Source organism: Anser brachyrhynchus, assembly GCF_964034855.1.
Source record: "Anser brachyrhynchus genome assembly, chromosome: 3".
Taxonomy (NCBI): Eukaryota; Metazoa; Chordata; class Aves; order Anseriformes; family Anatidae; genus Anser; species Anser brachyrhynchus.
Genome location: NC_137696.1, coordinates 60,528,402 through 60,553,466, shown reverse-complemented (window position 1 = coordinate 60,553,466; position 25,065 = coordinate 60,528,402). Strand labels below are relative to the sequence as shown.

The window sequence follows — 25,065 nt, the reverse complement described above, 5'->3', positions numbered from 1 at the left end:
GAGAATGCATGACTTCCAAAAATAGGAGAGGTTATCCTTCTGTTATCCTCACAGAATTTTACTCTGGGAAAAAAAATGAAGAATTTAATAATTATTCATTTCCAGATAAAAAAGACCTAGCCTTGAAACGCAGCAGTGCATGGCCTAATATCAAATGCTGTTGGTATATTTCCAGGTTAAAAGGATTTAATTTTGTATCATATAATTCATTCAAAGCTGGTTTAAAAGCTTAAACAAGCTTACCTGCTCAGTGAAGTGCTACTTTGAAACAGGCTAAAACAAAACTGCTCCCTTTTGGCCAGACAGAAACTATAGGTGACGTCTTCTCACAGAACCTTGAAAAACTTACGATATATGAAGCAAGCAAGCTTTTTGTGATCAAGAAAAGGAAAATCACCTGTCAAGGAAAACAGTATTAAATAGACTTTGCCCCTGAAAGATATTTGATTCTGACAGTTGATATTTTCAGGGTAAATTAAGTGCAAAGAATAAACACCACCTGCTCAGAATGCATTATGAATTTGCTATATCATTTGGTAGATCTATGTAAACTATGTTCAAAAAGTAAACCCAAAAGACTAGGCTTATTGCATTCCATGTCTTTTTCACTAACATGGCAAAATGAAGAATTGAAATATTGCTGTTTTCATTTTAATTACATTTTTTTGAACAAAAAATACTGGGGGGAAAAATGCCTATTCATCATTGCTTTTGCCTACACCATTAAGCACTACTAAGCAGCCTTCCGTATAGGAAAGGATGCAGTTCTCCGTTGAACAATCATTTTATTTTCTATGTTGTAAGTTTTATTTTAAAGGCCATCTTGACATCTTCAGCAGGAAGTGTCCTGCAAGCTTATAGTAGCCTTTAACAGCTGAAGTCAGAACTGGTAGCACTTCCTTCTAGCATTGTGTAGTTTACTTACATCCTAAAATGACCACGTCCTTAATGTACTCATCTTAAAAGCAGAGGAAGAAAGACGAAGGAGGTTACCAGACGGAGCACGTGCCACCTACTTGGAATACAGCCTCACACTAAGAATCCACATCTCGTAAGAGCACGAAGCACAAGCCACGAGATGAAGATGCCTGTTGATGCCACGGTGAAGACACTCAGCCTGCTAACATCGGTGTTTACACACAGAGGCTCGTCACAGTGAGCAGCAAGTTGCACCACTTTACCGTCGCGTGTGCTATAGGAGCTCAATATTGAACCACCTACATCGCATCAGAAAGCGTGACTCACGGATGTCCTCCAGTCACACTGGTTTTCAAAGCAGGAGGGCTGGAAGAGGTTGCCAGCAACCATAAGAGCAGATAGGAAGCAATGCTTTGTAGACACACATGCGCATGCACAATCTCAGTTTAAATAATTTTCCAACATCCACCTTTGGGAAAAGAGTGCAATTACACAGATGCCCACCAAAATCACGTTTTAACTAGCTCAGACAAAACTCTCCAGTCGGTTGAATCAGTGCAAGCGTCAAATTATATCAGAAGCGATAGTGCTGTGACTCACATTTACAGAGAAAAGAGCCGCACTGCTTCAGCCCTGCCGGCATCCAGCCATCTGCTCCAACCTTCTCCGAGTTACTGACCCTGCAACAGAGCTGACAGAAGAAAACCTGACTGTGCCCGAGCCAGTTTTATTCTGTCAGCATCCTCACTCACATCCACCTTTCATCGGAAGCCTGAACCGAAGCAGCTCCGGCGCAGACACGTTCCCTCCTGTGCAGGCTCCAAGAAGGAGCTGTGCCGGCAGCCAGGGGCAGCTCACAGCAGCAGAGCTCGCAGCCCACCCACCACAGCTCCAAACTAGTGAAGCTTCTGCTTCCATATGAGACCTGCCGTTTAACAAGATGCCTGTTTTACACATCTTCCTGTGTTAAATATGCCATCCAGCCTCCTTGTTGCTTTTCTGTAACCTACAGTAGCCCAAATGACCCTAAGCATGAAGGGTTCTCTTCTGAGAATGCATACCTAGCTAAATAAAAGCAGTAAGTATGAAGTGCCTTAATTTTGCCTGTCTTTATTGCACCAATAAAGGGCTTTACATACATGCAAATACAGTGGTTGAATGGACTAGGCACAGCAGTAATATCTGCCCTTCAGTTACTGATGCTATCTTTGCTCTGGGGAAAGGAATTTGTTTTCCAAACTTGTCATGCAGATACTTAAACATGAGCACTGAATAGTTTTTTTAAGAAAACTATGTCTCTGTGTAATGGGGCAAGGCAAAGCAAAGTCCATCATTGAGCCAAATTTGCAAGAAAGAAGAAGGAAAACATCATAAGGTTATAGTCAGGAACTGTATTTCCAAGATAAAGTAACATACCCGAATTTTAAAGGCAGATTGAAGTGAATTGTGGTGCTTAGTCCTGAGCATTTTGAAATAGACGTAACTTTTAAGAGTACCTCAAGCACAACATCTCTGTTGGGTCCCCCAAGTACTTGCAATACATCATGTTATATTTAATAGACAGGTTACAGAAATAAAACTGTTTATTTGCATTTCCTTCCTTCAGAAGCAGGGGAAGATGCAGCAGTTAGATTGCAACTGCTTGGAAGCTTAAGGTGTTGGTTTTTTTTTGGTGGTGATGTTTGGTTTTTAAAGCAAAATCTCTTTTACCTCTTTGCAAATGAAAAAGAATAGCAAAATGTCAAAAGGAAGAAGTAGTGATGTACCTCGAATATTGGGGAGAAAAACACCAACAGAGAGAAAGGAATAAAAACAGCAGAAAGCAGGAAGTGGAAAAAAAAAGTAGGCAGGAAAAAGCACAGAAGCATAAATATGAAGAAACATGAGGATTACAAAGGCATGATTCAAAGTCAAAAGCTATGCAGGTCAAGATGCGTTTGCTTTCGGAGAGCTACAATTTGTTGATTCAGTGAAATGCATTTCTACCCTGGAGATGAGTCGAAAGCACATGAAATAGCTCTGGATGAATGGGTGTCAGAGCAAAATAAGAGGTACAGGAGGAGATGACGTTAGAGGAACAAATGAAGCCAAAAGGATACAGGACAAGTGTTTGTTTGCACGACTCTTTCTCAGGAATCAGCTGTCAGGTTCATCTCTTTCCTAGTCCCCCTCTTCATTGTCTGCAACTGGGGAATGACTTGGAATGTTAGCACCTATTTTCCAGTTTCCAAAACCCAAGTGGACAAAGTCCTTTCTTCCAACTGTAGCGAAGAACAATTGCAAGAGCATACACAGTATCTTCCTCTTCACTGAGAGCTTCACCTTACAGTTCAGATACACAAGACACACATCCATTTAAAAATCGCTTGGGCCCACGTGTACACAAAGGACTGAAGCACTTTGCTATCACATCCTGTAAATGGCTGGTTGAGGAGCAGCTTCCTAACCAAATCAGTTAAATAACAAAAATGACATTCTAACAACTCAAGACCTTCTCAGCTGATCAATAAATAGCAACTTCAGACCACTAATGAGTGATACAATGAGAAACTGCTTCAGAATAACACTTTTTAAGCAAGGAGAGTCCCCTCTTCCCTTTATAACCTTACCAAGCGTTTGTAGTTCAAACACTGCAAACATGCTGAACACCATTCCCAGTCTCAAAGTTTGAGGGATTTGGTGTAGGTTTTTTTGTTTGATTTTGCCTTCAGAGGATACACAATAATTCCAGCGTAAGTGCTTTTTAAACACCAAACCTACCTTATCATTATTGTAAAAATTAAATATCATTACTGCCCTCTATTTTTAATTTCCTTAAAAGAAGAGTGCAAGTGATACAAGAACGACTCGAGCAGTACACATGCTTTGCTCATACAGTTATTTAAAGCCGAAGATTTCTCCTTGCTTCAAGATTTCTGGTTAGAAAAAGTACCAGTTTCGTATCAAAATGCTGTAACTTGACTCCAAATGTGGTCCATCGCACACAGTTACACTGCAGATAAGCTCAAAGACACAATACCAGTTGGAGCATTCGAGTCTCAAAGAGCACATAACTCACAGCGGTAATGAAATCAGGTGACGAAGAGCTAGCGGCTCATCCTGCTCTAGCAGTTCTGAATCATGCAACTGCAGAGAATATTTCTCTCTGAAGGATCAAAGTGTTATAACACATAAATAAGCCGTAAACGGTGGTTTGGCAAATAAGTTTTACAACCACGACTATAAAACATTACACTTCTGATCCTACATTAACATTCTGGTGTTTATGGGAAGTCCAGCACTTGCCTTTGGAAGCTCTAGCGAAGGTGATGAGACCACACACAGATATGAGCGTCAGCCCACATGGAAAACCTTTCCAAAATTAGGCCTAATCACACCAACCGGAACAGAGTAGCAGCCAGTTCTGATGCAATACTATCAGCAGACACCTTCGATACCCCTTTAAAAACAGGAAAGTAAGCGCACGTGCGGTAAATGGACACCATCATCCACTGTGCTATTGCAATTACTCAAAGGATGCTCAAGAAGTTTCATAATGTCTGCAGAAGATTTACAATGAATCACCCCTCTAACATCACCCGGAGCCCATTGAAGACAATTCACCTGAGCAATTCACAGACACCTTTTCCGGTCACACAGATTTAGACTCTGATCACCTGCTGAGCATTTTTACCTTCTTAAATGCTACTAGCATGTTAAGATTGTCTTCTACATTTAACTGGCACAAGTCAGAGCTTGCTAATGTCGCTATCTCTTTCTTTAAAGGCATCTAGTAGTAACCTATGCTGTTCAACTGTATTTTTTTCTCCTGCCACAAACCACAAATCAAGCTAGGATAGTTTTAAACAGATGAAGCAGGATGATATCTTTAAAAAGAACTCAGTAGTTCCTATAGCAAGTATTTTAGCAGTCTGAGCACCATTGTAACTCAGTGCTTTAAATAACTAAATAAAAGGTGAACTGCATTTTACATATCGAGTACCTAATTACTGGCATGCATACTTAATTTAGCCGCTCCAATATAATTGCAAAAAAATCAGTACTTTAGATTTGCTGCCACTGTGTCGTCACTTGACAGAGATGAAAAAGATTCCTGAAGACTCACAGCAACAGAGAAAAAGGCCCTATGAGGACGCCAGAAACCTGCTTAAAAAATAAATCCGAAACTCTAAGACAAACATTGCTTACAATAAGACCCACCTCACACACAACAAGTTACCATCACAAAGTAATGCTGTTACCTAGTGGTGAAAAGCTAGGTACATACAAAATTGTATAGCTCTGCCTTTTATTTAACTAACCTGGAATTCTTATCCACAAGCTATTAAATGACTTCAAGAAGGAAAAGATGGGGAAAAAAGCCTGATTTATGAACTAACAAAAGACACTGCTTTCCTCGCACTCGGTTCTGTGACAAAAGGTCAGTATTTTTGCACCTGCCAGTTTTGATTCTAATCAGAGTTACTGACGGACAAGCAGCTACCTCATTTCCTGACCGTCCCAAACCTGTTGTTTTAAGCTCCTCTTGCCACAAGAACAAGAGCTGGAAATCTGCAGTATAAAAGCCGTACCGCCTTCATCCTCAGAGCTGAGTTTTCCACAGAGCACAGTAACGAAAACAGGACTGCGTGCCCCTCAGCACCTTACCACAACACATTCTCAATTACATAAACCGACGGCAGCCGATTTCAGCCAGCACCCCCTATGACATCTGGATAAGTATGTTTATGTTGCTTTCAGTCAGCAAGTAAATAGCTACAGGAAGAGAGCGAAGAGATGAAGACTTTAACGTCACTTACTCAAATGCAAAGAAGAGTCCACTGGTGACCAGGATGAGAACAAGAGTCAGGTAGAAGACTCCAGTCTGTCGAGCCATCATGATCCTCCCATTGCAGAAGAATTTGTTCCTTCCAGGAAAAACCTCCCATTTTCTCTTGGGAGCTGTTTTCTTTTTCTTATGGGGAGACTCCATGGGAGACGAAGAGCTGTGCGTGCTGATCTGACTGTATTCGCAGTCTTTCATGGGCCCACTGCCACCTCCAGGAGTCATCAAGAGAAAGTAAAATGTGGGGAGAACCCCACCAAAAAGCAGGTACAATATATATATAGTGTGCAAAGCTTCTTCTGACCAAGGTAACCCTCTCCACCAGCCCCAGTTAAAAAGGAAGAGCCTGCTACCAGGCCAGCGGTAGGTGCACCACGCAGACCCCGGTTAACTCTTCAGACACCACAGCTGTCATGTCAGCAGTGTTTGAGAGGGCTCCGTCCTTCCTCCACCCGTTACAAAACAGGACAATCCTTTTTTAACGGGACGTATCGCAAAACGAGAGAAAAATAAAAAGATACATAAAGCAGTTAGGCTGTCCAAAAAAAAAAAAAAAAGTCTTTTTTTTTTTTTCTCCGAGTTTATTTTCGAGCGGGAGGCTTTCTTCTTCCTCCCCACACACACACCCCGAGGGGCAGACGTCCCCGCGGTCCGCAGGCTGGCCGAGGCACGGTGCGGGAGCGGCTCCACCATCCGCGGCGGCGCCTGGCGATCAAAACCCTCCTCGGCCGCCGCACGGCGACCGCTCCCCGGGGAGCCCCGCGGAGCCCCCGATCCTTCACGCGCCGCCGCGGCACGGCCGGCCGCGATCCGCCTCAGGGCAGGGCGGCGGGCCGGGGCCGGGCCGGGGCCCGGCAGGCGGCGGCTGCCCGCCGGCTCCTCATCCCCCCGCCCCGCCGCGTCCCCGCCTCACGCCCCGCGCCCCGGGCGGCGCCGGCTGCCCGAGCCCCCGCCTCCCCCCGCGGCGCGGCTCCTCGGAGCGAGGGCGGAGCGGGAGAGGGGCGGAGGGCGCCGCCGCCGGGAGAGCTGCGCCGGGACCCCGCCGGCCCCTTACCATCCTCCCCGCCCTCTACCCGGGCTTATCCCCCGCCGCCAGCCGCCTCTTCATCGGTGAAGCGGAGCGGCGGGCGGAACCCCCCCGTTCGACCGTCCGCCCGCCCGCCCAAGTGCTCTGCCCTCGCCGCCCCCCTCGCAACCAGCCGCCCCCGCGCGCGCACGCACGGGCACGCGGAGCCTCCCGTCAGCCCCGGCCGCAGGCGGGCGAGGTGTGCGGGGGAGCGCTCGGCGCGGAGAGGCCCCGCCCGCGCGGCCCGGCCGAGCGGGACCACCCTCCCTCCGCCCGCTGGGAGCTGTAGTTTGGCTGCCCCCCTCCGCCGAGCGGTCCCGGAGGAGGGGAGGGCGGAGGAATGGACTACAAGTCCCAGCGTGCCCCGCGAGCCCTGCTGGCGGCGGGGGGCGGGGCGGAGCGCGGCTGGGCGGTCGGGGCGCTGAGGTGGCTCCGCGGTGGGGCTGAGGTGGCTCCGCCCGTCCCCAAATTCGCTCGGGTCGGGGCAGCCCTGCCCTGCCCTGCTCTGCCCTGCCCTGGGGCATGTCCGCAGCAGTCCCAACAACCACAAAGCGTGCCCATCAAATGTCCAAGTCAATTAGGCTCTATTACAGCCCCACGTGGTTGAGTGCTGTCCTAGGGGAGACACCGAAAAGTAAACGGTGTGAGGGCGCAGCTGAATTCGTGTGTGTGGGCAGCGATTTCTGCTTTCATAATTCCACTTCTAATTTTGCAGATATTTATCCCTTTAATGCAATAAACTAATTATCAGTAAAGAATGACTGGTAACAAAGGAACTTTGGAACAGGCTGACCAGCACTGGATAGCCCCCTTTCCTTAGTGAAAATTCATAACTTTGGTAACCAAATAGTACGGACTGACCTGGCAGACACTCTCCTGGTGGGTCTGCCACCCCAATTATTGGTATGCAAGAATCATTTTGGAAATGTTCATGCCACATAGGAAAAGTACGGAGGGGTGTCTCACTCTGTAAGGTTTAAAGGAGTAATCCTGTGGTAAGCAGGCAGCAGGATGCAAAACCAGCTCATGATAGCATCTCTTGTGAAAATGCAATGGCATCCCCTTATTTATTTATTTATTTTATTTATTTATTTATTATAGTAGGTGCTGCTGCACTACTCCTTTCCATATCCTCCTCCTCCCCCCAGTGCTTATTGTCATCACTTTGCCTGCTATCTCATAACTTACACATATAGGCAATTCACATCACAGCATTTTCATTCTTTGAAATGTTCTTTATAAACAACTGGTGAGTTTTCTTCCTGTCTTCATGAATGTGGCATCAATACATGCCAGCAGAAGGCTGCTGATAGAAATGTGATTCACTGAATTTTAGTCTTCATCAGGTTTTTATTAGCACATTGCTGGAGATCTGTACTCTGACAATATTAATGGTTGTATGATGTGAAATAGCTCTGTTCTCTCCAGAGGTTATGAAATATTTCAGGCATTCAGAAAACAGAGCAGACAGTTTATGTAAAAATGTCATTGTTGGCTTATCTTCATTGGTAGCACTCCGGCTAATTTCAGAAACACTCTTCAGAAACAAAACATTTGCAAACAATACCAGCACCTCATTCAAGCTGCTATCTACTCCACGGTATTTCACTTGGGTTTTGTTTAAGACACTGTGGTTGTGAAGTGAACTTCAGTCATGTTAACTGAGAGGAATATGTAAAAGAAGCTGAGGAGTGCCCCAACAAATAATTTGAAAAGTAAAACTCAAGAGTGAAAGTCCAACTTCTTCTGCTTTCAATAGGCAATGTATTTTGACTCTATTATGATCACCCAGTGCTACCTGTGGTACTTTTCACACAGAAAGCCTGTACTAGTATCTAATTTGTACCAGTCCTGCCTTGGAATTCAGAGTATGATCCTTTTGCAAATAATTTGAAGACAGTATAAACACCTTTTTAAAATTGCTTTTAATATCACTTGAAGACTCCTGTACAAAGGTATTTTATACAACTAATAGTTACCATTCGATGGTATTTTTGAAAGCATTTTTTATAATTCATTCAGAATATTAATGAAAATTGTTTTGAGGCACCAAACAGATTAAATCATAAACACAGTAGGTAGGACGAATAGATTCTCTCCTCGTAAAACTTTGTAGGATCATGTGTTCTGGTATGTCCTTTTCTGATTTCTTTTCTGTGACTCAGGTTGATCTCATGCAATGGAAGAATATGGTGCAGCAACAGATAGTTAAAAGAAAAAAGCCTATCTTTTTGTTGAGAAAATGACAATGGAAGAGTTGTTACCACTGAAACTTGCTGTCTCTTATCTTGTCTTCCGTGTGGAGGTGTCATAAGGGCAATTCTTAAAACAGCAGCTAATTTGCTGAGATGACAAGTCACCTTATGTGTATAGAGCGTTGCCATGCTTCATGGCAGAATCAGCTTGACAATGGTGTGAGCGTAATCAGAAAAGGTATTTAAATGATTAGATAATCACAAAGTAAAAAAATGTAGAATTTTGAACATATATAAGATGTCTGTACTCCACACATCCTACGTTGCCAAACCAAGTGCTTCTAATGAAAAAAGGAGGAAATAGCAGGTATTGAACTGAAAGATCCAATATTCTCACAGGTGGAAAGACATCAAGGCACTGCCACAGACATGGTTTCTAGGGACATTTTCCAAATCTTTCACAATTAGTTTTTGGAAAAAAAATAAAAGTAAAAAGTATTATTATTGTCAGGCAAGGCACTGAAAGAAGTCTTGCAGTTTCAAACCTGCTTAATAGTACAGAAGTATACCATACATGCCAGTTTGTAATGTCAGTAGCACTTACATAATGTTAAGAGTTTTTACAATTTTAATACTAAGAATTTTCTTCTTTTTCCCTCAACAAACATTTTTCTCATTTTTCTCCTTTTTCCCTCAACAAACATTTTTCTCATTTTTCTCTGATGTTTTTCAAAAGTAACTCTCTACCACTGCTTGGCCAACAAACCATCATTTTAGTTTCTTACCAACACCAACTGTTCCTTTTGTGAAAGTACTTCATTTCCTTAAAAATGTTTGGGGTAAAACTGGAAATATTACTAAATTTCGTAAAAGTTGCCAAATAGCCTTAGAGGAAAAGTTATTTTGTTTTTGTTTTCCCATTACTCCTCTGGGAAGCTAAATAGTTCAGTTTTCTACTTTTAATGTTATCTCATTTTTTTTTTGAATGAACTTAATTTTGTTAAAATCATTATACTTCTCTAAAAATGTAGCTAAATATTTTGCAAAGTATAAAATAACTTTTTGTGGTTTTTGTCAAGAAAACTGAAAATGAAATTACGTACGCAGCTTCAGTACCAACAGCACTAACTTTCTTTGAAATGACAGATTTGTTTTTCAGATAGGCCACATCCCCAGAGAAAACTGTCCAACTCATGACCATTGAATTTAAAATTGCCAGTGCAGTAAGTCCTAAGAGACTAGATAATATTAGGCATGATGAACATTAAGAAAAAAAAAAAAAGAAAAGAAAATGAAGAAGTGTGAGTGAGATACTGCACATCTGAAACACTATCTAAGGAATCAAAAAAGTAAACAGAGGTTGTCATTTCTAAAACATAATCAGCTTAAGCAGGTCCAAAAGACTTTTAAGTGTCTCTTAAGTCTTGCTATTGAAAGAGCAATGTGTCTAGTCATTTATTGTACAGCCTTCCAACAAAGCAATACATACACTGCTTCTCTGCAGTGAATTAAACAGGCAAGAGGAGGTAAGGAAACTTTTCAATTTCTGGAGACCAAAATCAATTTTGTATTTACAGTTTACCCACTTCATGCTAAACCATATCTCATGGTTGTTGGTGGTGTATTTTTTTGTTTTGTTTTCTCTTTTGAAGCATTGGAGAAATAGCTGTTTATAACTTGAATGTCTGAAATGGCTTAATCATATAGAATATGGAATATTTCTACAGTTTTCAGCTTACAACTTTGGCTTCTTAACATATGGCTTCACTGCTTTGGATAGAATTCAAAATCTATGGATATTTTCATTTATTCCAGCAGAAGATCATAATTCTCCTTAAAAATGCAATTAAAATCCAAAAGTTTTCAGAATTGGGCATGCTTCCATGATCAATGACTGCTTCCAAAGTTCAGGAGATACAGCCTCAAAATCTTACAATTTCAACTGAAAAAACAAACACAAGCGTTACGTGAGGTCATCGCTGCAGTATTTTAACCCTATTTAACAGTCCTTCTTGCACTAATATGAGTGAAAGGAAGCAGAAAAAAATGATCATTTTGGGAAGTTCACATAACATGCAAGTAAAGAAAAAGAAAGGACCAGGAAGAGAGTAAAGTTACGTGAGGAAAAAATATTTCCACTCTTATCAGTGTTGGAGCACATAAAATGATCCCTCACTGGAGCCAGGAAATAATTTTCCTCCTTAAATCTGAAATCCTGCATTAGTGTAGTGGAGTGAATTATATTTTGTTTGTAGTTTTGCTACCATGTGAAGAGCCTTGCATTCCTCATTGCTTGAAGCAGAGCAGCTCCATTTTATCGGTCGGTGCTATGCAGAAATTTCTATACACTCCACCGAAGGTCTGTAATAAGGATATTTTACTGATTCTTGATTAACATGGTTTGTACAGCTCTATCCTAATCCCAGACCACCAAACCGTTACCTTTTCTACTGTAAACTTCCTCTTTAAAACCACACTATTTTTTTTTCTTTTTCACAATACGTACAGGAAATGAGCTTAGTTTTCAGAGAAGTAAGCATATGATCACGGGTCATGCCTGTCTGTATACTCTTCACAGCACATATGCTTTCTGATTTCTCGGTGTCTCCACCACGGACTGGAAATTCCTTGTCATTGAGATAGGCCTCACTTCTTCTGTGCAGCACATTCAATATGGAAACAAGCGGCTGTGGGAGGAATGGATGCAACGAAGCTAGATTTCCTTTCCCATCACAATAACCTTGTGGTGAGGAGAATAACACTCTCCGAAACTGACGGTGAAGGGCGGCAGTTGTCCTGTCCTCTCCTCTGACCCTTCCACCCGCTCATGTAGTTCCACCCCCTCGCTTGCAGTCTCTCCACTGCTTCTCAGGCTTTTTGCTGAGCTGTCTTGGCACAGAGGTATCAGCAGAAAAAAGGACTTTTTTTTTTTTTTTCTTTTTCAATTCCCCTAAATTTTCTGCCACCTTATCATGTTGGAACTACTCATCAGAGGACGTGACAAAGCATCCAGGACTGTCACAAGGGAGGGGCAGGAGGAACACATTGCCCTGCAAAAGGGAAGTGAAAGAGGAAAGAGGAGAACAAAGGGGCAGGGAGCAGGACTGCAGCCAGCAGTTCGATCGGGCTGGGCTGCCCCTGAACTTCAGGCTCAGCCAGACCTGCTCATGGAGGCATCCCCTAGGTGCTGGCAAAAAGCGAGAGGAGACAACACACAGCTTGAAAGCAGAAAAGGAAGGGAGAGCATGACCTTACCCTGCTGGGTGGTGGTGAACTGTTAGATAAGCTCAGGCTTATCATTAAGACTTGCTGAGGGTGGCAATATGTAGTGGCCAAGTTCTCCCCACAGCGTTGGCATTAATTTGCCTTTCTCTCTCTCATAGGTTTTTAGGAAACTTTTAAAAAATTAATTATACTTGAAACTTCTACTCTTTTTCCTATTTATCTGAGCAAGTTACAACGTCCTTCTTTAGAGAGAGCAGGGAAGTCTCACCGACGCTTTAAACCGTTGTGTAAGTCCATTGCAAAAGGAAACCAATAAAACCCGCCACCAGCAACAGTACATACCTGCAAAGGCTTGTGTGATTAGCGTGGCGCTGTCAACTACAATTATTTTAAGTAACCAAAACAATTAAAAGAGTAAAAATGTTTTGGGTTAGAGTTCTTTAAATAATATCTCTTGCTTGAACGAATATCCCTTTCACAGGCGGTGTTTTTTTTAAAACTCCTGTTTCCTACCGTGGGTTATAGAAGGGACAAGACTCTTGGTAGATCAAAGCATAACCGCAAAGATGCTCAAGTTTATCTCATCTATGACCTTTTCTCCCCACCTCTGTGTATGTTTCCTGGCTGCTGCTTCCTTTCTCTTCTCTGCTGCCCCAGTGAAGAGCCTCTTGCAGGGCTGGGGAAAAGCAGCTCGTGTTCTGCAGTGGAGTGCAGGAAAGTGTTGCCACCCGGCTCCTGCAGGAGCATGACGCTCATTTAGAGAAAAGCCTCCGTTATAATTACAGTCGTGGGCTGCTTTCGCTGTTTTGAACTCCACGCTTCAAGCAGCCATCGCTGTCAGTGGAACACATCCGTGACGCGTTGATGCAGAGTAACACAAAGTGCATAATAGTTTTCCTTGGAGGAATTAGGCCATTAGAGACTTCTGAAAATCCCAGAGGGGGGCTATCTGCATCACTGAATGCTTAACTAGGCCATCTGAAAATCGAGCTAACTGCTTCTGAAAATCTCTTTAATGCTTCATTGTCACAATTCAACGTCATTAACTGGGAAGATTTAGCATTGTATCATTGCTTTTCTCTTGCTTCCTTCTTTTCTTTCCCGTATTCCTTTTCCTGTCTTCAACTTGGTTTTGTGTCTTTTCTACACCTGCCCTCCCCTGCCACATATACTTCCCCCCAGCAAACAGCAAGGTCTTGGGTTTCATACCCATCTCTCTTCCCCACCTTCTGCCATAAAGCAATGAGCAAAAATAAAAAGGGAGAACAGGTCATTTTACACCTCGGAAAGCTATTGTTTTCAGGACAATAAGCCATGACAGACTCTGGGGTGCAGCAAGGACCAGATTAATGTTGAATTTGGAAGGTCTACCTCCTTCCCCCCACCCCCAATAGAATAAGAAACTTATAATTTATACTCTCAAATATGAATATTCAATGAGCTCTGTAAACAAAGGACTAGACATGACTCATGAATCATATGGCTGACAACACTGCAGTAGAGAAAGGAAGTCTGACAAGCAACAGAAATGTGACACAGATGATATACAAGTGTGGTCAGAGACATAAAACAAACACATTTTCCCTGTGTCTTTGTTCATTTATTTACTATATTGTTCATTCATGTATTTCTGTGAACACATAAATGGATGGGCTTCGCTCTTCTCAGAAGCTTGTGACATCAGAAGTTTAGCAATTACTTATACTAGTACTGAATGCAACTTTTTCAGATGGAAATGTACTTTTCAATTCATAGTTTATTTCATACCACAACGAGTACAGTGGCTCACTTTTAAGTGTTCTCAGAAGCTTGCATTCTTCAGATATGCCCAAGTTGGCCTCATAAGACATATTTCTATTTTTTACTCTAAGACTATTATTCATTAATTATTTTTATGAACTAAATGGAATGGAAAAGTCATGGGATTACATGTGTGGTTAAGACAAAGTTTTGACCAAGATTTGGAGAATGACTTGTAAAGGCTTTAGAACATCTGCTTTTCACACCAAAATAGGAGAATGAGTTTATAAATCTTTTTCTTTTTTCCTTTTTTTTTTTAGAATTAGTTTATACTAATCTAGTAGCATTTATATAAATTAATTCTGATGAGCAAATGGCAGCCTGTAGCATAATCATATCTTAAACCAATAAAACTGTAAGCATCAAATCCAAGAAATCCGTTCAGAATTCTAAAGAAAATTATTCATGCAATAAATAATATGCAAAGATTACACTTGGAAGCATTATAATACTAACAGGAATAAAACAGAAGAAGAAAAAAAACCCAGAAACATTAGCTTCAGAAAAAAAAAAAAAAGGCTTGGGAGAACAATTTAAACTCAGATTTGACGTAAAGGCAATGAAATTGCTTACCAGTAACCAGAATCTCTCCCTCTGTGAAATTCACATATTCGTTTGTATCACAAGTGTGATACAAGTAGGTAGAAACTGGAGAAATCTTTCCACTTTCTGTGGAGATCTTATAAAAACCTTCTGGTAATTAAAGGCAGCTTACAAGAAAGGTGAGGGGGGACTCTATCAGACAGTGTAGTGATAGGACAAGGAGTAATGGTTTAAATCTAAAAGAAGGTAGATTTAGATTAGATATAGGGAACAAATTCTTCACGGTGAGGGCCCTGGCACAGGCTGCCCAGAGAAGCTGTGGATGCCCCATCCCTGGAGGTGTTCAAGGCCAGGCTGGATGGGGCTTTGGGCAACCTGGTCTGGTGGGAGGTGTCCCTGCCCATGGCAGGGGGTTGGGACTGGGTGGGCTTTAAGGTCCCCTCCAACCCAAACCATTCTGTGATTCTACGACTTCAGCTATAGCAGGTTATGCTCAGACCTACCTTCCCTCCAGCCTCGAGCAGATACATGGAACATCCTACGTCAGTTGTCTCTCAGCCACAGAACCCCAAGTGACCAGCAACATCAGAGGGGGGGACTGCAGGAGGGGGATGCTTGTGTGAACGTCTGAGCTTGAAGAGCTTCAGTTACCAGTAAATAGGCTCCCTTTCTAGCTTTGAGATAACTTTGTGATAACTTCAATAGATATTTACATGTGGAAATTTATAAACTGGGTGCATGCATAGAAGAAGGAAGTTTCCAAATACACATAATGAGAAGCCCGAGTCCTTCAGGCAAACAACGTCAGCCCTGTGTGCCTCTGAGGTGGTGTATACTTGGTAAAGTCAATGGCTGAAGCTTCAGGTGGCTGCTCAGAGCTGAGGAGTAGGGCCCAATGCCATCAGGACAGGAAATATTAAGCAGCTGCTGCCCGTGGGATAAGTTGCAGGTGGATTTTTAGGAATACCTTACATAAAAGAACATCTTGGGGGGCGAAATCATCTGTAAAAAGCTGTGTTTCTCCACTTTCAGAAGTAACTGCACCAGAAGGATTTGTCCACATGAATGCTGTCAAGGAGCAAATTACCAGTGGCATGAAGGGGTAGCTCATGGTGTTCATGAGAACCTGCTTTAGCCCCATTTTTTGTGGTTCTCATTCAGGCCAACTGGTGCAGACCAGCTTTTGGCATAAAAGTTAGGGCTTTCCTGAGCAGACTGGCTTCATCCTTACCTTTTTTTTCTTTCTTTCTTTCTTTTTTTTTTTTTCCATACTCAGTGAAGCACGCGTTAATGCAAAATCCAACCCCCACTTTTTTTGTTGTTGTCTACCTACCACAGCTTTATTATGCTCCATGCAGAACACACAGCAATTGTCTGCTCTAACCACAATGCCTGACCACAACATGTTGCTCAGAATAAGCCTAACACACACTGGTAACCTTTGCATAGCACACACTGCGAGCACGCCCCACCTGCTGTTGTTTTGCTTGCTGCAGGTGACGCTGCTCCTTTGCAACAGCTCAGGAAACCATGACAGCATTTCAGGCCTCTTCTGAGCCTGCCAGGTCCAGGTAAGTCATCTCCAGATGCCACCTCTCCACATGTTGCCAAAGCTTCTAGATTTACATGGAGTAGAATTTCTTTATTTATTCATTTATTTACTATTCTGAAGACAACAACCAATATTTCACGACTCAGGAGGTTTTGCATCTTGGAGACCAACTTTCCTCATGGCACCATGCCATATATCTGGGCTCTGTATCTGAGCTGAGAAGCAGATAATCAAGAATTCTTGGCCACAGGAAGCCACATGTAAGATGCCTGTCTGAGTTAGCACCTGCCATTCAGCGCTAGCAATCTGGGCACCCATGCATATTCAGGAGGCAGCTGCTGCAGTTCAGCTTTCGCAGATCCAAGGTGGGTCTGTTTGCAGTCAAGATCTTCAAGGCCACTGTCCAGCGCCTGTATTCCCGTACAATCCTCTTCAGCAACACTGAAAATATTGTCAGCCCTTTTCCCAGTGTGGATTCCCCTGTTGCAGGGAACAAAAGATGGGATTCACGTTCCCAGCAGCTGTCTCTGTATGGTTCTTGTAACTACACTAAGAGAGAAGCTGTCATTGTCATTTTCAGCTCTTCACTCTTCCAAAGTGGGTAGCTGGCACTCTCCCCCTTTGCAGAACCTGGGCTTCTGCAAAGCCAGGAAGCCTGTGTTTATTTCAGGCATTGCAGCTTTTTTATCTTGGATGAAGTGCCCCTTCCCAGCCAAGCTGCACATGTGCAGTGATGCAAGGGACCGTGACCTCAGCTCGCCGCCCACGTGGCCTGCTTTCTCTCATCAGATGCCAGTTCCTACATTCTGCAAGAATCCCTGTGACCTGATGTATCTCTCTACGAAAGAGGTGGTGAACGCTTAGATATGGATTACTCCCATGAGTCTTTCAGTCTGTGTATATCCATCTCAGCACTGCTGCTGCCTCCAATCAGTCCTGAGCACAAATTTCCTTCCTTCCTCTGCACCTCCTCAGGAACACAAAAGCAAGAGTTTCCTGGCCCTCTTTGCACAAAAGACCCCCACTTTCTTTTCCCACCCACTCTCAAAGTCATGAAAAGCACCAGATTCTCTCCTCCTCACCAACCTACCCCAAGTATACAACTCTCCATCTCCTTAACCCTCATAAGCTTAAGTCCCCTCCTATCTCTGAGCAGGTGACAGGTTCAGGAATACTCTTTGCACCAGGCCAACATCAAGGCTTGTGGTCAAGGCTCATGTATGAACAAAACCCAAGTTCTCAGGCATGTGGACAGTATCCTGTCGCTTTGCTGCCCAACCCATATCCCCTCTGGACCGAGGCAGCCCATATTCCCTGCTATCCCACTCGAGGAGGCCAGCCCTGGAGCTGAGATCAGGGAAAGCAATGCAAAGAGCCCCCCAAGGCCTCACCTGGTACCTCCCTAGAACATGCTATTTGCAGCCCTGGGAGATGCTGTGAAAGCAGAGGCTTTTATTCCGGGTGGGAAGAGGCAACATAGGGCCTGGAGTCAGCCTGACCGATATCCCCAGGAGCTGTCAGGCTGAACATTTACCTGAAACGCACCAAAGATGCTTCCATGTGCGTTTGGAGTATGGTTCACACAGCACAAGGATAAAATTAAATTTTGGGAGAGGGCATCAGCATCAGACAGCTGGAAACATAGGAATGCTGCTGCAAGAATCCCAGCTGGCCAAAAAACAAGTACACAAAGAGCAGTACTGTGTTGCTTGAATAAAATCTTTGATCATGAAATGCTTTCTCTCTGTTGAGTGGTTGAGGACTGAAACGGATGTGAACAAGCACCATCTTATATGAATAGCAGCCAAACGTATGGGCAGGGCAGACGCATGTATCCTATAGCCTCTCAAATATCTCCCATCTGTAGTGAGAGGACATAAGTACTGCATAGCTTGAAGAGAGAAATACAGCTGGCAAGGACATAACTCTCTTGTGCTAGGTCAGGATTTGAAACAAATTTTTATTGCAATGGTATGGTTTGAAGGAAGTTTTTAGATTTCAAGAGAGACAGGAATTCACTGGAGAGTGAAGTTTTGCAAAATTCAGCTTAAAAAAATCAGAGATTTTGTAATTCTAAAAATTATTAAAAAAACTTGTTGCTTTTTCTTTTTAAACATATGCTTTATTCAATATTGACTTAGGGATGGAATAATAAAGTTTTTAATTGGTAAGGCTTTTAAATTTTGTATTTTAGCCCAATGGTTAACAATTTGATTTAAAAGTTACTAAAATATATAATTTTGTAAGTATAAATCAAAGTTCCTCCCATCCCTAGCAACTCCATTTGACTGTACTGTAAGATTGTTTATATAATAAACTGATTGAAATTCATTTTATCAGGGGAACATATGTTGCACTGCTGCTTTAACATTTGAAATCTTAACTTACTAGAGGAACTCTGAGAAATTGTGTCTGTGGCTGTAGCTCTTTGCTGTCCTGGAGGGCCTGCTGCACCCAGGGGTGGAGGTGGAGTACCCCTTGGAACAAAGGCATTATATTATAGCGTACAGTACAGATGGGCATCATCTGCATGGCCAGGTGCTGCTTTTGTACCCCCAAAGATATTTGAGGCCATATGATGTTGTCATGTCTCTGTCTATCCAGAGCAACAAAAGCTACAACCCTGGCATTTATAAATTTCAGAATTAATGTTTAATTTTCTGTCAAAGATAAAACTAGAAAGATTCTCTTCAGTTATTGCTTCTTCCTTGCAACTCCCCTCTACTTCATATCAGGCAGCAGTACTCTTTCCTATCAGTTCAAGAGATCACCTGTGTTCACTTGAAGAGGTTTTGTTAGTTTTTTTGTTTGTTTCCTCCCCCTTGCTGAGCTGAAAGCACCTGAAATGTCAGCTGTGAATCAGAAACCCTAGTTGGAAGTTTCTGCATCTCTCTGTTTGGCAATGGAGGTCCAGCAGACCTTGGCCTTCCAGGGGTTCATATACCCTCCAACAGAGCAAAATCCCTCTGTTTGCCCAGCATGACACCAGATGTCATAAAATCTGCCTGCTATGCATACATCCAGCATGCGGGTAAGTGTACGCAGCCTGCACCCTCCCATTGGGAGCAATGCCCCCAGCTGACCTCCCGACCAACGAGGCTTCCATGGGGCAGATAAAACAGCCTTGTCAGCCACATCCTGACCCAAGGGCTTGTTGTAACAGGGCCATAGCTTAAAACAGATTTCAAGGAGCTGGAAATCCTGACGTTAAAAAAAAAAATTAATCATACTTTCAGCTCTGTGAATGCAGCAAAGCGCTTCTAAAATTAAGTATTCCTGTTTCTTTCTCTAGTCACTCATTTTATCTACTTTGTAGCTGTCTTTAAGTGTTAACTTTGCCAGCAAAGCAGAGAGGCTTAGAAAAGAAGATCTGCAGAGGGTCAAAAAATACACAGCATTTTTCTAGAGAACAAAAAGCCTTGTCCAACAAACACAGAAAGAGATGAGATGCCAGTGGTTAGTTTTAAGCTTTATTTCTGGTCTAAAACCAAAGACCTCTTTATAGCCTAATAGAATTATAGACTCGAGTCTACCATTAATAGCATGCATGGCGCCAGAGTAATAAAAAATGGAAATTCATTGTCTAAGAATGATTTACGAAGTACAGTAATTCATGTCAGAGTTTCCACAACATTATGGTTCTCAAAAATCTCAGGTCCAACTAACTACCAGTGTTCAGTTAGACATTGATCGTTTAATGAATGCATGCACTTTACTGATTTTACTTTGGCAATGTTACAAGCATGGAATTGAGAGAGAGAGAGAATATGTGCCTTGAAATATTCAGCAACATTTCTGGTCTGCTTTGTACTTGGGATCTTTAAGTTATTCATTTCATCTTTCCACCCTCTGGGAGAAATCTGTACCACAGAACATGTAAACTTTGAAAAAATACACATTCTTTAATGTTGGGTTCTTCAGAAATTGTAATAAATAGAAGTGAGCAAGCAAAGATCAGATTTAAGGACTGTTTTAGCAACAGGCTTTATTTCGGATGACCATGAATAAAAGTAATGCATAGAGAACATTAATCAGCCCATTTTCTACCGTATGTCCATGGTGTCCCTGTAGCTCACACGAAGTGAGCTTCCTCACTTCTCTTTAACCATGCACATTTAGTTGCAATGGTTCAGCTCGTCTTCAGTCATCAATAGGGAGCCTTGTTACCATGGTGACAGACAGATGGATTAATGCAATGTTTAGAGAGATACAGCAGTGCCAAATTTTGATATATACAGTAAGTGCTAATGTACTGCATACACAAGAGGGCACGCATGCAGAAAATCTCAGGGACAGTCTTCCGTACACACAGAGAGGGCTCTGACACAAAATTCCCATTATCTTGACAGAAAGTGGCCATCTATCTCCCACTTACAACCTTCAAAATCGCCTGTTGCAGGCAGGGACAGTTGCTTTAGAAACTTAAAATGAATGTCTACTGAGGCCTGCTAGAAAAGGCTGCTGTCAACACCTAACAAGTAAGCTGTATATATTAGGCCACGGAGCTACTGGTCATCTGAGAGTCATTATCTGTAATCCACTGCTTGAAGTGCAGGCTGACACTTTCCGCTGAGCCCGCTACATTGGCCTGTTTGCTTTACTCACTGCGGCTCTCACTGATGAGGAAGAAATGCTAGGTTTACAAAAATGATTGGATTTTTCCTGAGCACAGACAGAGTGCATGTAGAATAATTCTTCCTAGCAACTTTCACGCTTCCTTTTCTCTCAAACCTTAACGACCAGCACCTTCAGCACCCATCTCACCCCCTTCCCTAGAGCTGCTAATGAGCTTTCCTGTTTTTAGAGTATTAGCTTAACGGTTTGTGTCTTGCAAAAATCCTCAGACAGAGATGAAATTGATATAGGAATAAGATGTGACAGTTATGCTATAAAACCCTGCCAATTACACTATGAATTCCCCAGCTCAAAGAACTGTTAGTTGCATAGTTGATTTTATTCTCCATGCAACATTTGAACCATCCCATTATTGCAGAACATCTTCGCTGCAGAAAGCTGTGATAAGCAGCTAAATTCACTGAAAAATCAGGTATTTTTAAAAGGCAAGTTGACCTACAGACTGAAATTCTGGCACAAACGTGGCACTTTTAGAAATATTCTAAATGGGAAATCAGAAGTGCTTTATCCAGATCACACTATTAATTTATGTTACAAGAATAATTTAATTAGAAACGTTTCTCACCCATCTACACAAAGTGATAATTATCATTCATCATGAGCCTAATATTCAGCTCTCCTCCCAGGCCTTTTTTTAATTGTAATATTAACTATAGCAATTAAGCTCTGTGAATGACCGCAAAAAGGGCCTTTGGATATAATCTTCGCTGAAGCTGATTAGGAGAAGTATACATTTCATATTCATGCCAATTAATTTTGTGGCTGGGTTTCTGGGCGGGCGATGTACTATATGAGTCAATTTTATATTGGCCACCTCCCAACGACAAATAAAACACCAGCCCCATCTCTTTCCCGAGTGTTTTGCAACATGTGCCACCGCCGAAGGCCCCCAGACCAATGCAGCTGGCCTCATGAGGACACCCAGTGGCACGGGCTGGGCACAGCAGCTCTCCCCCGGCCCACCCAGACATCCAACAGAGCGCTTCTGAAAGTGGCCCTGGAGATGCTTCTGCTGCTGAGCGTTGGCCCATGACGGTAACGTGTTCCTCCGGCACTGGAAGGCATCATAACTTGGTGAGTTACATCTGAATCAGATGACAGAGAGCCAAGTTTGATGTCACTCTTACGCAGCCCCTGTGACTAACTCACGCTGGATTTGCGGGGGAATGTGCCCGGCTGTACCGAGTCGCCCAGGGTGACAGGGAACCCTGGAGGTCTCCAGCCCAGCCTCCTCTCCAAGCAGGGTCAGCTGAGAGCTCAGACCAGGTCGCTCAGGGCTTTAACCAGACAGGTTTTGGAAACCTAGAAAGGAAACTGAACAGCCTCTCTGGGCAGCCTGATCTGAGCCCGACTGCCCTCATGAGGGACAGTCGTGGTGGACTCGGAAGTATCTCGTGAAGCCCACAGCAGGAAACACACACACAGGATACACAACCCTACATATCGGGCTGTCACCAAGAGGCCTCTTCTGTCCACAGACTTTTCTCCACAGAAAATCTTTATTCCAGGCTATTGCCAGGTGACAACAGCTCGCCATCTAACTCGTGGTGCCAGACCACCTTTGTTACCTCAGGGCAGACATAAAGGCAGAGTGGCCGAGTCTGAAGTCCCGGACCATGCTTTATGGGCACCATGGCAATAATAAATTATTTTTTGCTGTTTTTTTTTTGAAATTAATCAGAAATACATTTTTCTCTGGACCATGTTAAAGGCTTTTCTAGTACAGCAAAATAATTATTAAAAGTTGATAGATATTTCATTCTGTAATGAAATACATACTGAAATCCTTAAAGACATGGTATTCAGTAAAAAATAATGATAAAAAAAAGAGCTCATAAATATTTGCTAGGTCTCTAAAGCAATGGTAGCATCACAGGAATTGGGGAGGGATCTATGATTTGCCTCTGTAGTTAAGAAAGGAATGTGGACACAGCCAAATAGATGAGGGCATATTTTACTCGCAGAGAAGGAGCATCCTAAACATTGAGCAGGTAATAAAACATGTAATTTAGTAAGGGATAAGAATAGAAAATAAGTAGATACACATATGTGCAAGAAACCCCTGCGATGTCCTCAGAACCATCCCGCAGAAGCCCGCATCTCCTGCAGCCACAAATGCCAGTCAGCGCTCCCCAGGAGCTCCCCAAGTGTCCCCATCTCTGCAGAGCCACACGAATGCAGTCCAAGACATGTGACAGCCCCAACATGTGATATCAACATCTCTGAAATTTGCAGTGTGCCTCTGATCAACCTTAATGTCATCACACATGAGTGCTAATTTGGGATTTATAGCTGGAGCTCTGGCCACACTGCCAATGGGACTTCTGCCATTTACTGAACTGTGGCCAGGCTCTGGCCTTACAAAGCAAGGACGCTGTGGTGTCAATGCAACAGTCAGGCACAGCCAGTCTTGTCCTAGGTTAAGCCTGACCTACCAAATAACCAAATGGAAAAGTGAAATAAAAAAAAGAATTGTTTTGACTTCTGCAGAAGTAAATGATAAGGTAGAAAAACAGACCTGTGCTGAAGAAGAAGACCTGAAGGAGATCCAGACATCCATCCTCCCAGCCTATCCTTTTGCCAAAGAACTACAGCAAAACTTTGTGCGAACTGATTGATTTCTTCACTTCCTCTTCTCTAAATGGAAAAATACCCCTCACATAAATCTGTGAAGCTAGCTCAATCAATATTTTTGAAGTGTCTTCTGTTTCTCAGATGCAAGGCTCTTACTGTATTTGTTCTTGTGGCTGACAAATGATCACTGACTTTGTCAGGATATCTCTGTCTAAATCCTATAAATCATTATTCAGTGACCAGATCTTTCCTAAAAGAGATCTGAGGACTTATTCTCAGCATGGGAATTTCAGACACCAAAGTCTTAAGAGAGGCACAACAGTAACCAGCTTATTTCTTATTACCATAAAACCAGAAACTACTGTAGAAACAAAACCATAGTTGCAGAATGCTTCCATTTCTTGTCCAATAGACCAGAAAATTGATCTGAAATGCTTAACCAGTTTCCTCATGCCTCCATCTGTACACAAAGCTAAGGGTGCCCTGTACTTTCAGGAATATCAAAGCTTTCATAAATACAGGAAATGACCCAACTCAGTCAAAGAGTAAAACTCAACTCACCCGAGAGCTAACGAGCAGCTCAACTGCTGTATTTTTCTTCTTCCAAAACCAGCATTTGGCTCCTTCTAAAATTCTTTTACATAATTCTGTTAGCGAACATGTCATTTTAACCAGTATTCAAATCAACCTCCTGTATGTTTTGAATTGGATTTCCTATCTCCAAGCCTGATGCTGTGCTTCATCTGCCAACTTTCTCTGCAGTGGCACTGAAGGCTGCTCTGGATACATACTATCAGACAGTTGGATAGTTCAGTAAATATATTTATTATGTCCCAATGAGCTTGTAAACTAGCTCTTTCCCTTCTAAAGATCTGGATGTCAGCCCTGGTCCTCAAGTGAAACCAGCCTTCAGCGTGAATTGCTGGTGTTCTCATGTCACTGCGCACTCCTGCACAATTAGCTGTCCGTCTGCTCATAAGAGGACGTGGAGCAGGAGAAAAACAGGTCAGGACTGAAATATTTTGCAGCATTATGTTAAGAAGTTTGCACACAGTGTTCTTATTTCTTGGGTTAGCTGCTTATAGGCAGGAATACCACATATTCACAAGGATTATTAAAAATACCCCAAACAAACAACAATAAAACAACACACAACTTAGGGAACGTCTTTATGCAAACCTGTTTCTTCTGTATTTTTCTTAAATTTCTTTTCCTCCTTGTGCTCTTGCTTATTGTGTTTCCACACCTCGCCCTCATGAATAGTGTATGCTTTATGAACTTCCTTAAGAGAGGCACTGTGTTACCAATTTTTCATGAAAACCCAAGAGTTGATGTAAAAATCCTAAACACAACTGCAGAATCATGGATGGAGATTTATACATACTTTGAAGCTGAAATTTTTGGTTGCTTCATACTGTCTGATTTTGCCTTACCATTTCTTTTTTATAATAAAAGAAGACCACAGAAGGAAGTCTTCCATCCACAATTGCTTTGTTGTGAAACTTGGCATCCTAGCCACAGCAAACTTTAACAAATATCAAACATCCACACAGTGACTGAATCTGGCAATTGTCATTTACTGATGTTGTCTAAATTCAGACGTAGTCAAATTAAATTAGTAAAAAATAATGCATTTTTCAATTCTACCATCACCTATATAACCCTATTTGCATATACATTTTCATACCCTCATTTTACGAAGATTTGATTATTTGATACCAGAATCATAAAA

At 42.6% G+C, this 25,065-nt stretch overlaps 1 protein-coding gene and 1 long non-coding RNA gene across 6 annotated transcripts in view; both read right to left on the bottom strand.

Annotated features, from left to right (window-relative positions):
* The window catches only part of LOC308192952, a 51,516-nt gene extending 45,808 nt beyond the window's left edge, over positions 1-5,708 (bottom strand). For both annotated transcript variants that reach the window (XR_013949246.1, XR_013949247.1), the window contains exon 1: positions 244-5,708. This is a non-coding gene — a long non-coding RNA (uncharacterized lncRNA). The remainder of the gene's footprint in view (positions 1-243) is intronic.
* The window catches only part of ZDHHC14 (zDHHC palmitoyltransferase 14), a 108,375-nt gene extending 101,731 nt beyond the window's left edge, over positions 1-6,644 (bottom strand). For all 4 annotated transcript variants that reach the window (XM_080587036.1, XM_080587038.1, XM_080587037.1 and 1 more), the window contains exon 1: positions 5,718-6,644. In XM_080587036.1, the coding sequence (XP_080443162.1) occupies positions 5,718-5,968 (251 nt within the window). In that variant the 5' untranslated portion in view covers positions 5,969-6,644. The remainder of the gene's footprint in view (positions 1-5,717) is intronic.
* Between the last annotated feature and the right edge of the window lie 18,421 nt (positions 6,645-25,065).